Source organism: Gorilla gorilla, chromosome 1 (genome assembly GCF_029281585.2).
Source record: "Gorilla gorilla gorilla isolate KB3781 chromosome 1, NHGRI_mGorGor1-v2.1_pri, whole genome shotgun sequence".
In the NCBI taxonomy this organism is placed as follows: domain Eukaryota; kingdom Metazoa; phylum Chordata; class Mammalia; order Primates; family Hominidae; genus Gorilla; species Gorilla gorilla.
The window spans coordinates 180,354,395-180,368,676 of record NC_073224.2 but is presented as its reverse complement, the minus strand read 5'-3'; the positions used below and the strand labels follow the sequence as shown (position 1 = coordinate 180,368,676).

Genomic DNA, 14,282 nt, shown 5'->3' with positions numbered 1-14,282 from the left:
AAACCCTAGAAGAAAACCCAGGCAATACCATTCAGGACATAGGCATGGGCAAGGACTTCATGTCTAAAACATCAAAAGCAATGGCAACAAAAGCCAAAACTGACAAATGAGATCTCATTAAACTAAAGAGCTTCTGCACAGCAAAAGAAACTACCATCAGAGTGAACAGGCAGCCTACAGAATGGGAGAAAATTTTTGCAATCTACTCATCTGACAAAGGGCTAATATCCAGAGTCTACAATGAAGTCAAACAAATTCACAAGAATAAAAGAAACAACGCCATCAACAAGTGGGTGAAGGATATGAACAGACACTTCTCAAAAGAAGACATTTATGTAGCCAAAAGACACATGAAAAAATGCTCATCATCACTGGCCATCAGAGAAATGCAAATCAAAACCACAATGAGATACCATCTCGCACCAGTTAGAATGGCGATCATTAAAAAGTCAGGAAACAACAGGTGCTGGAGAGGATGTGGAGAAATAGGAACACTTTTACACTGTTGGTGGGACTGTAAACTAGTTCAACCACTGTGGAAGTCAGTGTGGCGATTCCTCAGGGATCTAGAACTAGAAATACCATTTGACCCAGCCATCCCATTACTGGGTATATACCCAAAGGACTATAAATCTTGCTGCTATAAAGACACATGCACACGTATGTTTATTGCAGCATTATTCACAATAGCAAAGACTTGGAACCAAGCCAAACGTCCAACAATGATAGACTGGATTAAGAAAATGTGGCACATATACACCATGGAATACTATGCAGCCATAAAAAATGATGAGTTCATGTCCTTTGTAGGGACATGGATGAAGCTGGAAACCAGCATTCTCAGCAAACTATCACAAGGACAAAAAACCAGGCACTGCATGTTCTCACTCATAGGTGGGAATTGAACAGTGAGAACACATGGACACAGGAATGGGAACATCACACACCAGGGCCTGCTGTGGGGTGAGGGGAGTGGAGAGGGATAGCATTAGGAGATATACCTAATATTAAATGACGAGTTAATGGGTGCCACACACCAATATGGCACATGTATACATATGTAACAAGCCTGCATGTTGTGCACATGTACCCTAAAACGTAAAGTATAATAAAAAAATAAAATATTATAATGATGGTAATATTAATTGTAATAATTGTAGCTTACTGAGTATTTTTTGTGAGAGGGATTTATAGACATAATTCTGTTAAACTTTGAATGATAGTCATAATTACAATGCCTAATATTATTTTGAAGGCTTGTTTCCAATCTCAGTTCCAAGAACTTTTCATGTATTATCTAAGTAATATTCTCAAAAGTCCTATGACCATACCTATAGATACAGTCATTATCTGTATTTTATAGTTAAGTGACTAAAGGTAGCAATTACAGCCTGGAGAGTCTCCTCACCCATCACTGATGCCCTTTTAATATGTTTTATTTACTACTCACCTTTCCTTACCATTTACTAATTCTTGTTTATTCTCTTGTAAATTCCAATCTCTGGTTTTAAAATACATCATTGTCACATAGGACATGATAAGAAAAAGTTGCATCTTTTTTATTCCCGCTTGCATATGCACATCTTCTCTGATAAGCCACATCTGAAGGTGTCTGCTCCAGTAGTACATTGTCCATGGTTTCAACGATGCCACACGGTCATAAATACACCACCTAAAGCATAAGAGATGGGAAGTGAGAAAAGAGAGAAAAAGGAAAGTAAAGAAGAAGAAACAATAGAAAAAAAGAGAAGGAAAAGAAATGAAAAATATATTAAAAACCATGGATTTGAAAAAAAGATATTTGTCTCATTTTTACAATTAAATGCAGATCTTCCATTACAAAGCAATTATTTCATTCTAAGTATGTGAATAGATTTGTATTTTTTAAAAAAATCTTCATCTGGTAATCCTCAGAATGAAGGAAAAGAAACAGGACAGGATCTTTTGATATTTACTTCTTCTTAGAAAAGCACATGCTCCCTTCCTAAGGATGATTGATTTTAGTTTCATCACACATCAAGGCTTGTCTCATGCTTGCCGATATTCTCTTCTGAATAGTTGTGCAAAAAAGCATTGCTTTTTCCCCAGACTTTGTCCACAGAACACTGACCCCGTGCAGTTCCTACATCCAGATACTGAAGCTTATTTCCAGCTGGACCTTGGCCATCACCCTTTCCAGGTGCTCTTCTTTGTCTCACGTGGAGTGATTTTTATTGGGGATGGCATTGGGTAAGGAAGGCTAAGACAAGTTCCTAAGCCACTGCTATGGTGGCATTGACTTTCTGAAACAATTGTGCTTGGATTGAGTCACAAGGTCACAATGCAACAAGTTACTATGTGCTCTTGGGATTTTAGGACGTGTACATTGTGAGTGTCTATCTGCCTCCTGCGTCATTGCCAAGGCTGGGACTATCCTCAGGAGGTCACCTATGGAAGACATTCTGCTATAAATGGGTGTATGGAATGACTTGCAGTGTGCACAGTGTAGTACAGGTTATGGAGATAATGATTTCATGCCTTCATTCATTCACTGCTTCCATCGCGTTACAGAGATTTCCTGAGTGATTCCACTGGGCCAGCCAAGAATACGGTCACTCCAGTCATCCACCATCAAATAAGAAAGTTGGATACAGAACTGATCATTATAATTTATTGTAGGACATAAAAATAGATAGTACAATCACTATAGCCTACTGGAAAAATAGAGGCTAATACTGAGTACCTATTATGTACCAAATATTTTTAGGCCCGTTAGGATTTGGTATTTCATCTGATCTTCACAGCATATGTATGTGGTCAGTGTTGTTATATTAGTTTTACTGATGAAGAAATAGGCTGAGAATGTCAAGGTAATCTGATCAAAATCTTACAGTTATAAGTAGGAGAGCCACAATGCAAACCCAAGTTGGCCACCAGAGACCCAAGATCTTTCCAAAACTGAATCTGACTTTTGTGGAGGTGCATTTCTGAGTTTTTCTTTCAGTTCTCTTGTAGACTTCTTTGAGAAGCAACTGTTGTCTGTTAACATGACATTCTCTTTAAGTGTCTTGAAATAAATACAGTTGGCAGGCTTTGTAAGGCCATGGGAGAAAAATAATTAAATACAATAAATTAAATACAATATCTGAAATACATATATAGTAGATGGGCCTAAGAGCTGATTGGAGATGACAAAAGTGTCCTCAGTGAGAATGAGACTTAGACTGGGAGACTTAGAGAGAAAGAGAGAGAGAGAGAATATGAATGAGAATATACACTGAAAAAATTAACACCCTCAGTTTCTCAGGGGCATGGGAGACAATAGCCAAAGGTCAATTAGCATTGACATGATCTATGTACAGATGTCGGTGTGTCCCCAACATTTCACATCCACTAATTATAATTAATTCATGGATACAAGGACTAACTCTGCAAAAACAAATGCCTCCCTGTTCCCTTCTCCTGCCCTGGCTTTTGCTTATTTTTTGTATACCCACCTGGATTGCTACACAACTTCCTAATTGGCTTCTTGCCTGTAATCTTTCCCCCTGTAATCCCTTTGTTGCATTGTAGGTATAGAAGTCTTTCTGAAACAGTTATGAGTCTGTCACTTGTGATAGCTCTTCAGTTGTCATTAGAATAAAGTCTTAATTCTTTAGAGTGATGTTTATTTATACAGCCAGTATTTATGGAGTGCTTACTATATTTGAGGTACTGTTGAGAGTGAGAAAGTAGCAGTGAGTAAAACAGCCTCTTCTGCGCTCTCCTGCACTCCACCAAGACTCCTGTACCCTTCTCAAGCTTACATTCTAACAGGAGGAGACAGATAATACACAAAAAATAAATAAATTCCACTTTATGGTATAAGTTATTAAGACAAATAGAGGAGGTAGCTTGTGAGTTCAGATGGGAAGGTTGTAGTTTTAAATAGGGTGGTCAGGATAGACCTCACTGATGTGACAGTTGAACAAAGAATGAGGAAAGGAAGGAATTTAGCTATTTTGAAACCTGGGGGAAGAATATACCAGGTCAAGGGAACAACCAGTGTAAAGATTCTGAGAGGGTTGCTTGCCCGGGGTATTATGGGAATAGCAACAAGGTCACAATGGATGCGGCAGAGTGAACCAAAATGAGAGTTGCAGGGAACAAGTTCAGAGAGGTGATAGGGTCTACATTATTGGCCACAGTAATAGTTTTTGCTCTCAGTGAAATGGAAACCATTGGAGAATAATGAGCAGAGGAGTGATGTGATATGACAGGTTTTCAAAGAATCATTCTTACTGCTGCCTACTGTGTTGCTGATTGTTAACTGGGGAGTGGAAGTAGGGGGAGGGAAGCACAGAAGTCAGAAAGAGTCTATTGTAGTAAGCCAGCTGAGTGAGGAGGATGATGGCATGGAGCTGGTAAAGAATGGTTAGATTTTGGATATATTTTGAAGGTAGAGCCACCTTCAAACCTTGACCTTGACCTTCACACCCTGATGGATTAAGTGTGAAGTGTGCAGAAAAGAGAGAGGCCAAGGCTTGAGGAATGTAGCATTGCTATCAATGGGTGAAGGTGGATTCAATGTTATGGAGTCAGAGGGAGGAAGGAGTCAAGAATTACTACATTTTCTGATGGTAGTAACTGATCCCCAAAGTTGACCCTCCATTATCTTCCTTCATCTTAGTAAAGAGTACCATCATTTATATTTTTATTAAAGCCAAAAAATAAAATAAAAAATTAGGATTAATTCTTGACTCTTCCTTTCCCCTCTCTCCTCACAGCTAATCCATCAGTAAGTCCTAAGGGTTCTACCTCCAAAATATGTTGCCAATCCAGCTCTTTCTTTTCTTCTCTTTTCTTTTCTTTTCTTTTCTTTTCTTTCTTCCACTCCTAGCACTGTTGGGCAGACCACCGTGGCACTTTTCCTATCCTGGTCTATGTAAAGTATATTTTTTGTACACAGCATATAGTTGGGTCTTGCTTTTCAATTTTATGATCTCTGAATTTTACTTGGGTTGTTTAGATACTTTATATAAAGATAAATATGATTTGATTTACACCTTTCATTTTGTTTTTTGTTTTCTGTGATCACTTCTGTCTTTCCTTCCTGACTTCTTTTGGATTAAATGACTATTTTTCAATTTTAAGAATTCAATTTTAAGTTATCTATTGGCATCTTGGCTTTCTACACATCTTTTTGCATTATTTTTTAATGGTTGCTCTAGTAATTATAATAAGTATCCTAAACTTTTCAGCCTACTTTGAATGCATATTATGATACTTCATGCAAGGTATAAATACCCTTCAACTGTGTAGTTCTACTTACCACTCCTATCCCAGCTCTTTACGCTGTAGTTTGTGTGTGATATCTACATATGCTATAAACCCAACAATGAAATAGTTGTCATATTGTTTGCTTTAAACAATGTATTAGTCTACTCTTGACTACCATAACAAAATACCACAGGTTGGGTGGCTTAAACAACAGACATTTATTTCCTTACAATTTTGGAGGCTAAAAGTCTGTGATCAAGGTGCTGGCAAATGCAGTTTCTGGTGAGGGCTCTCTTCCTAACTTGTAGATGGCTGCCTTCTGTGACCTCACATGGCCTTTTCTCAGTATGTGTATATGAAGAGAAAACGGTTGTATTCCTTCCTTTTCTTATAAGAACACCAGTTATATCAGATTGAGTCCCCACTGTCATGAGCTGTTTAACCTTAATTACCCCCGTAAGAGCCATATCTCTAAATACGGTCACATTTGGGATTGAGGCTTCAATATATTAATTTGAGGTGAACACAGTTTAGTCCATGTCAAAGATACATAAATGTTTTAAAGAAATTCTGAGAAATAAACCATAGTCTTTTGTATTTACCTACATAATTACTATTTTTATTGCTTTTCCTTTCTTTCTGAAAATTTGAGTTTCCATGTGGTATCTTTTCCCAAGCCTAAAGAACTTGTCTTAGCATGTCTTACAGTGCAGGTCAACTGGCAAAAGACATTCTCTCTATTTTTTTTCAATGCATTTATTTTATATGCTGCCTTGAAAGATATTTTTGCTCACTATAGAATTCTTGATTTACAGGGTTTTTTTTTCCATCAGCACCTTAAAATGTTAGTATTTTCTATTCTGACATTATTATTTCTTATAAGAAGTCAACCACTATTTTTGTCATTCTTTCCCTTTATATAATATGTCATTTTTTTTCCTCTGGCTGCTTTCAAATTTTCTCTTAATCTTTGGCTTTTATTATGGTATGGCGTGGTCTTCTTTGGATTCATCTTTCTTGAATTTGTAAGTTGATTCCTTTCACCAAGTTTGGGAAATTTTCAGCATTTAATTTTTTTTTGTTTGTTTCTTCTCCTTGCTCTCTTCCCTCTTACTGTGACTCCAATTCCACATATATGGTACCTTTGGCTATTGTTTCCCATGCCCCTGAGAGACTCAGGGTGTTAATTTTTTCAATGTATATTCTCATTCATATTCTCTCTCTCTCTTTCTCTCTCTCTAAGTCTCCCAGTCTAAGTCTCATTCTCACGAGGACACTTGTTTGTCATCTCCAATCAGCTCTTAGGCCCATCTACTATATATTTATTTCAGATATTGTATTTAATCAATACTATTGCATTTGCATTTTAATAGTTTGTTTCTTTGCTGTTTCCTCTCTGTTTAATAACTATGAGAATATTTTTCTTTTACATCCTTAAGCATTGTTAAAATACCTACTTTAAAATTCTTATCTTCTAACACCTGTATCACCTCAGATTTGGTGTTCACTAAGTGGCTTTTCTCTTAAGTGTGGATTACATTTTCCTGTTCCTCAATATGTATAATGATTTGGGATCATATTTTGGACATTGTGATTGATATATTCTAGAGACACTGTATTATTTCTGTTTCTCTTTTGTGTATTGATTTTTTGGTTTAGCAGGCAGTTTATTTGACTGAACTCAAACTTCAAGTTTTGTTACTCTCCTGTGATGAACATGTCCTAAAATCTCTGTTGCATTATTTTAGCCTTAGCTGGACTACTTATGGTGTTCCCATGCACATGTAATTGAGAGATCATCCAGAAATTAGGGTAGCATTTATAGGCACAGTGTTGCATTCCCTTTCTATGGCTCTCTCTTTCTGACATCCCCTTCACAACTTACTTCCTAGCTACTATGGTTGCCTTGAACTCTAACCTCTCATTTCTTAATCAGAAAGACTGTGTATTTCTATCTGAGTATTAGTTATCTTGCATGCCACTGACTGGGGTCCACCCATGGGCAAAAACGTATAAAATCAGGAAACACACAAAGCACTGTTTTTTCCTTACTTGTGTCTACTCCTCTCCAGTTTCTACTTGGTTTTGGCCACTTTCCAGTGTCTTCAGAGAACTATTTGCTGTATTTTGATCAGCATTTTTAATTGTTATCAAAATGTGTCTCATCATTCATTCATTAGAGATGTCAGCATTGCTCTAGGCACTGAGGAGTGGAAAATAATGATGCTCTTGCTTTGAAAGAGCTCAGAGTATAGGGTAAGAGACAGACATATAACTAAGGATTGTAAAAGAACTTGATAGATGCTACAGTAGAGTAAGGATAGAAAATATCTGTGCCTTATATTCCCATTGCCAACCTGTGATCTTTGTCTGCATTTCCTATTCTCCATGCCTGGTCATCTCCCTGTCCTTCATACATTACCAAATTTCTCTTAACTTTTCATCATTTTTCTCTCCAAATCAAAATAATTTTTATGGCCTTTAATCTAATAAAAGTATAAACTCTTATGACATTCAAGACACACTGTCTGCCTTCACCCTCTTTATTCATCCATATTTTCACCAGTTTACTAATTCTGTAATTTAACCTACAGTAATCCTATGACCAATGTATGCACAGCACAAATAGATACAAATGCAAAGTGTGGTAAGTGCCACCAAGGAGAAGTACATGGTGCTATCTGTGTTTTTCCTGTGGTTCACTCATCCCACATTTATTCCACAAACCTTTATTAACCACGTCATATTGTCTACTGAACTTCCAGGTATAAGTTGTTGAATACCATTGGTGCAGTTTTTGTGGAAATGTTTCAAAATGATATCAAAGACATTGGTCATTTCAATGACCCATGATATGCCAGGCATGAGGCTAAACCAGTCTGTTACCATTCAAATCATATATGTCTTTCTATTTTCATGTCTCTACTAACCAGCCTCCTTTCTGTCATGCCTTGCCTCTAGCCCTTTACTCCTCCACACTCTACCTATTTATGGCCTCTCAGCTGAAGCTTCACCTACTCCAACTGTATAATGATTGCCAAATGATTGATCTCTCACTTTGTGCTGCTATGCATCATAACTATTTCTTATTTTTCAGTGTATCTCCGGAACCTAGGTGCACAGTTCCTGGAGGCACATTAGGCATTTAGTAAATACTAAATAACTGCATTCATGCTTACACCACACATGCTAGGTTCTAGCTCACTCCTGGAAGCTCATTTAAATCTCTCTTCTCTGAACTCCTAAAGCACTTCCCATAAAAATTAGCATCAAATCAAGTAATGCCTCTAATTATCCATTACTGTTCCCAGTGAGTTTATCTTGATGCTCTCAGTGGATTGCAAACTCAGGGGATCCAAAGTGTGATGAGGATATGCTTCATCACAGTAATGCAAAGTTGAACCTGAAGGAGATAAATATTCAATAACTGCATGAGTTTTTTTTTTTATTGAAATGACCAATGTCTTTGATATCATTTTGAAACATTTCCACAAAAACTGCACCAATGGTATTCAACAACTTATACCTGGAAGTTCAGTAGACAGTATGACGTGGTGGTTAAGAACAAGGTCTTAAAATATAGAGACCGCAGTTTGAGACCTAGATTTGTCGTTACTTTACTGTGACCTTGGGCAAGATATTCAGTCTCTTTGAGCTCAGTTTCCTCATCTCCATAATGAAGAATAGTATCTTCTTCATAGGAGTGCTATAAGGAATAAATGAAATAGAGTAATGTGTGTACAATGCTTAAGTTAGTACTGATGTATGGGAAATGAGTCAGTATATTTCACGTGATATCATTTATACTACTGTTGGCACTATAGTAGTGTATTAGTCCGTTTTCATACTGCTGATACGGACATACCTGAGACTGGGTAATTTATACAGAAAAAGAGGTGTAATGGACTCATAGTTCCACATGGCTGGGCAGGCATCACAATCATAGCAGAAGGCGAAAGGCATGTCTAACATGGTGGCAGGCAAGAGGGAATGAGAGCCAAGTAAAACAGGAAACCCCTTATGAAACCATCAAATCTCATGAGACTTATTCACTACTACGAAACAGTATGGGGGAAACTGCGCCCATGATTCAGCTGTTTCCCACTGGGTCCCTCCCACAACATGTGAGATTTATGGGAGTTACAATTCACGATGAGATTTTGGTGGGGACACAGACAAAGCATATCAAGCAGACACACTTAACTTCCTAGAAATCCTGTTTAAAAGGAGGCCATGGAAGTTCAAAACAGTTTAGTGACTTGCACAAAGTCACTCAGCTAGTGAGATTCAGAGCCAGAACCCAACCCTGGCCTCTGTGTCTCCTGAACAAATTATCTTCTTTACACAGCCCTAGCTCTCAGGAAACATGCTCAGAGAGCCTATCCCTGTGCAGCCAAAAGAGCAAATCTTTTCCTTGTCGGAATGAAGATAAATCTATCAGAATGGTTGTTTTAGCATCCTAGAAACTCAAGTAAACATTCAGAAAATATACAGATGAGGTTCAGGAACTCAAGCACAGTGTTGCTTGGGTGTGTTATGGCAAGCAGAGTAAATGCATGGAGAAACATTTCTGTCCCTGATACATATTTCATACTATTTTGTTTAGAGCCACCAAGTGGATTAAGGAATGAGATCCTAGACCTGGGATTTCAAATGAGAGGTGATTATCTGCAGAGCTCAGACATTTCTGTCCTTGGAGAGCTGTGTTTCCCATGTGATGATTGTTCAGTCAGGAGAGTTTCTCCTGACGGGTCTGGGGCATCTCAATTTTTTTTAACTGAGGGTTTCAAAAATTTTTTTTAATGAAAAACCCTCATCATAGTCTCTTTCATTCAGCTTCTCCATTAGTAAGACACAGTGAGTAATTCAAGGTTTGACATTGCCCAGGGATGACAGCCTAGATCAAGAAGGGGAAATGATGTGATCCAGAAAAGGTTGGTGCTTTTAACACTCAGACCCCCCACCATTTGACATAAGTTACCCTTTCTTCTCATTCTTGGGCCTGATGCTAACCTGCTTCTACCAGTTTAGCCTTGGAAATTTCATTTCTTTTTACTCTTCTCTCTAAACTTCTTTGTTTTATGTATTTAAGAGGCTAGCAGTAGGTTAAATCAAAGCTAAATTTCTTTTAGCTGAGGCACTCTTGCTACATTGGCATTTTAATGTTCTTGGAACCCGTATGGACAAAGAGTTGAAAGAAACATATACTCATTTTAATATAAATTTTTCTATCTTATACATAAATTAAAGAAGCTATAAAATTGACCCATGTCTCTTATTTTTCAGATAGACCACATGGTACAAGGCCATGCTGCTTTTCCAGAACTACAAGTAAAGGCCACAGCCAGGTAACTCTGTCTCTGTTCCCTCTAAAATTTTCCTTGTGTGACTGTATTGAGAGAATTCACGTTGGGCAGTTGGGTGATTTTCAGATCCTACAGACAATGAAAATGCCTGTTATTGCTTGAAAGATAGTCACCTGGATGATCCAGAAGATAGATGTATTAATTCTTTAAATGAGGTAAGAGAACTTAGAGAACCTAGAGATACCCCAAGAATATACCCAGGGACTATAGATAAGAAACTCTGATGTAGAAGGACCGTGGATTCTGGAGTCAAAACTTCTTACTTTCACATCCCAGCCATACTCCTTAATAGATAGAGGACCTTGAACTAGTTACTTAACCTCTTTATACCTGTCTCTTCATCTGTAAAACTGAAGATAATAACTGATATGGAGTGATTTCTAGAATATTTTGAAGCAAGCTGAGTGCAAAAAAAATTTACGATATACTCCCTTTCATGTAAAAAGAAAGACATAGGAAAATACATGTGTATCTGTTCATTTTTGCAAAAGAAATACAGGAAGTGGCCAGGTGTGGTGGCTCACTCCTGTAACCCCAGCACCTTGGGAGGCCGAGGTGGACAGATCACGAGGTCAGAGATCGAGACCAGCCTGGCCAACATGGTGAAACCCCATCTCTACTAAAAATACAAAAGTTAGCCGGGCATGGTGATGTATGCCTATAATCCCAGTTACTTGGGAGGTTGAGGCAGGAGAATTGCTCAAACCTGGGAGGTGGAGGTTGCAGTGAGCAGAGATCGTGCCACTGCACTCCAGCCTGGGCAATAAAGTGAGACTCCGTCTCAAAAAAAAAAAAAAGGAAAAAAAGAAATACAGGAAGTTTAAACCAGAAAATAATAAGATTAGTTACCTACAGGGGGTGGGTAGGAATGGGGTGGAAAGAATGTGGGAATGGGACCATGGTAGTAGGAAGAAATGACACTTCTCTGAGTATACCTTTTTATATAACTATAACTCTTAGAATTATTGTCATGCCTCATGTCCCTGATACCCCGATAAAATAGGTGATAGATAACCAGGATATATGTGTATGTTGGCATGGGCAAAATGAAATGCACATAGTAAAAACTGAACCTACTGTATTACAAAGGGGGTTGGGAAAAGAAAAGAAAGGAAAAGAAAAAAGAAAAGAACCTAAGTAAATTTGGGAAAGAATATTTTGACTATATGCCATATGGCTAAAGAGAAAAATAACCATCCATAAATATTATACTCTAATTGGTAAATCTGTTTTTCATAGTTGTATATGTTAGCTATAGTGACAACTCTTTATGTGTATGCTACAGTTGAGTGAAGAAATCAATATATTGTGGATAATAAGAGCCAGGTTCCTCACAAATGGGAAAAGGAGAAGGTTAGAATGAACCTTATGGTGTCAATATCAACTTATGATTATATATATATATATACACACACACAGCTGGATATAAATATAAGTAAATATAGATATGTATATTCATGCGTGAATATACATGCATATACTCCCTAGGTCTCTCTGCTGAGATGGCTTGGAAGCAATGACACGATAGTAGCAATGTGTGTACCTAGCTCACAGGTACTGGATTCTAAGTACCATTCTCCCATTTCTCCAATAAAAGTAATCAGGACTTCTTAGAAAGATGGCTGAGTCTACGCTGCGGCAGTAAAATTATGGTGCCAGAAAGAAAAAAGTTACTCAACAAGGAATTGTCAAGGTACATTGGAACCAACTTTAAGAATCTCTCAGTGGCCTACCCAGGATAAAATAAACAGTAATAGTGTAAAGTAAGTCCATAAGTAAATAACTCCATAAGTAAACTACTGAAGAAGGAAATAAACGAGGAAGAAATGACAGGTCTTCCTCTTCACTGTCAGGACAGTAGCCTTACAATTAATAAATGTAGAAGAAATAATGGAAATAGATAATCAACATTAGGTAAACAGTACAGAGATAAATGTTGTAGGCAAGAATCATTAATGGATGCTAAAATTAGTGAGTAAAAGTGGGAAGCAGGATATTTTCATAAACCCAGAGGATTTCAGCACAAGATACTGAGTAATGGGAAGAGGAAAATAATAACTTTCCAGTAGTATATAAGTATGGCAGACACCACCTTACCCAAGTGATGAAAGTTAACAACACCAGCAATAACATGTAGTGATATCATGTATCTCCTTTTATGAGGCACCGATAAAGATACAACATCATTTCTGCCATGTTCTTGCCCAAAATGATTAAACTCAATGTAAATATGGGAAGCATCAGACAAACCTAGATTGACATTCCACAAAGCTATTAGCCAGTTTGCTCCAAAGGAAAATTAAGAAACTTAAATACTGAAGAACTGTCCTAGATTGGAGGAGACTTAAGGAGGTACTACAACCGTAAGCAGTATATAATCATGGATTCAACTCTGGACCAGAGAAAGGACATTGGTGGAGGAAAACTGTTGAAATTCAAATAGAGATTAATAGTATTGTTATTTATGGCAATTTCTTAGGTGATGAGTAAAAGGGAACTCTGTGTATTATTTTTGTAACTTTTGTGTAAATCTAAAATTATTTTGAAATAAAAAGTCTAAAAAATAATAAATGAATGGATTTTCATGCTGATAATGCTTAGTTGTCAGGCTGTTTAAGTAAAGTAAGATATTTTTATAGAATTATCAGAGAAACCCATGTAGCTAGCTAGCACAGGACAAAAGAGAGATAGTCTAAGGTGGCCACTAATATACTCTGAAGCCAAATTGCCTTTGCCTCAGCTTTGTCGCTTATTCACTTTCTGTTTCTGGGCTATTTACTTAACCTCTGTGCCTTAGTACCTCACTGTAAAGGGAATAATAGTAAACATTTCATAAGGTTGTTGAGAAAATTAAACGAATTAGAATAATGGGTGATACAGAGTGATGATTAAGAGTCAAGCTGTAATAGGTGTTCAACTTAAAAAAATGGTAATGATAAAAATGACTGTTGGGGAACATCACACACCAAGGCCTGTCGTGGGATGGGGGGATGGGGGAGGGATAGCATTAGGAGAAATACCTAATGTAAATGACGAGTTAACGGGTGCAGCAAACCAACATGGCACATGTATACATATGTAACAAACCTGTACATTGTGTACATGTACCCTGGAACTTAAATAAAAAATGAATGAATAAATAAATAAATAAATGATTGTTGTAGTTAGTATATTAGACATTTCCATTCTACTAAGTGACTTACATTCTAATAGGATCAGCACACCTACACAGAGCAGAATAAATGCATACTGTACTAAAATATATGTAGTGTGTTATCAGGCTGTGTAGAAAAGGAGGACTGATTTTGACAAGGAGTTTAAGAAAAGCTTCATAGGCATTCCCTTCTAAGAGTCTTTAGTTGTAATGCCATTGCAATTAGTCATTAATTACAATTACCATTGAGAGGGATTATGTAACATAACCTTACCAACTAGCATATTAGTGGTATAGAGACCATATAACCTAGAAAAGGGATTCCTAATTTCAGATCATCAATGAACCTCTTTAAATTGTGTACTGTTCTGCTGATTACATAATTCTGCATGTATTTCTGTGAAGGGACCATAACGGTCATTATTTTCTTAAAGGGTTTAAGCATTTATAAACCACTAAGCCAAAGAAAAGAGCACTAAATTTATAGTCTGGAGACCTGAATCCAAATCTCAGCTCCAACGTGT

At 37.2% G+C, this 14,282-nt stretch overlaps 1 protein-coding gene across 14 annotated transcripts in view; it reads left to right on the top strand.

Annotated features, from left to right (window-relative positions):
- FGGY (FGGY carbohydrate kinase domain containing) overlaps positions 1-14,282 on the top strand; it is a 460,818-nt gene that overhangs the window by 319,296 nt on the left and 127,240 nt on the right. For all 14 annotated transcript variants that reach the window (XR_008671153.2, XR_008671144.2, XR_008671185.2 and 11 more), the window contains one exon: positions 10,525-10,586. Coding sequence is in view for 5 of the 14 variants with exons in the window: in XM_055360768.2 (XP_055216743.2) it covers positions 10,525-10,586 (62 nt within the window). In the remaining 9 variants the exon portion in view is untranslated. The remainder of the gene's footprint in view (positions 1-10,524; positions 10,587-14,282) is intronic.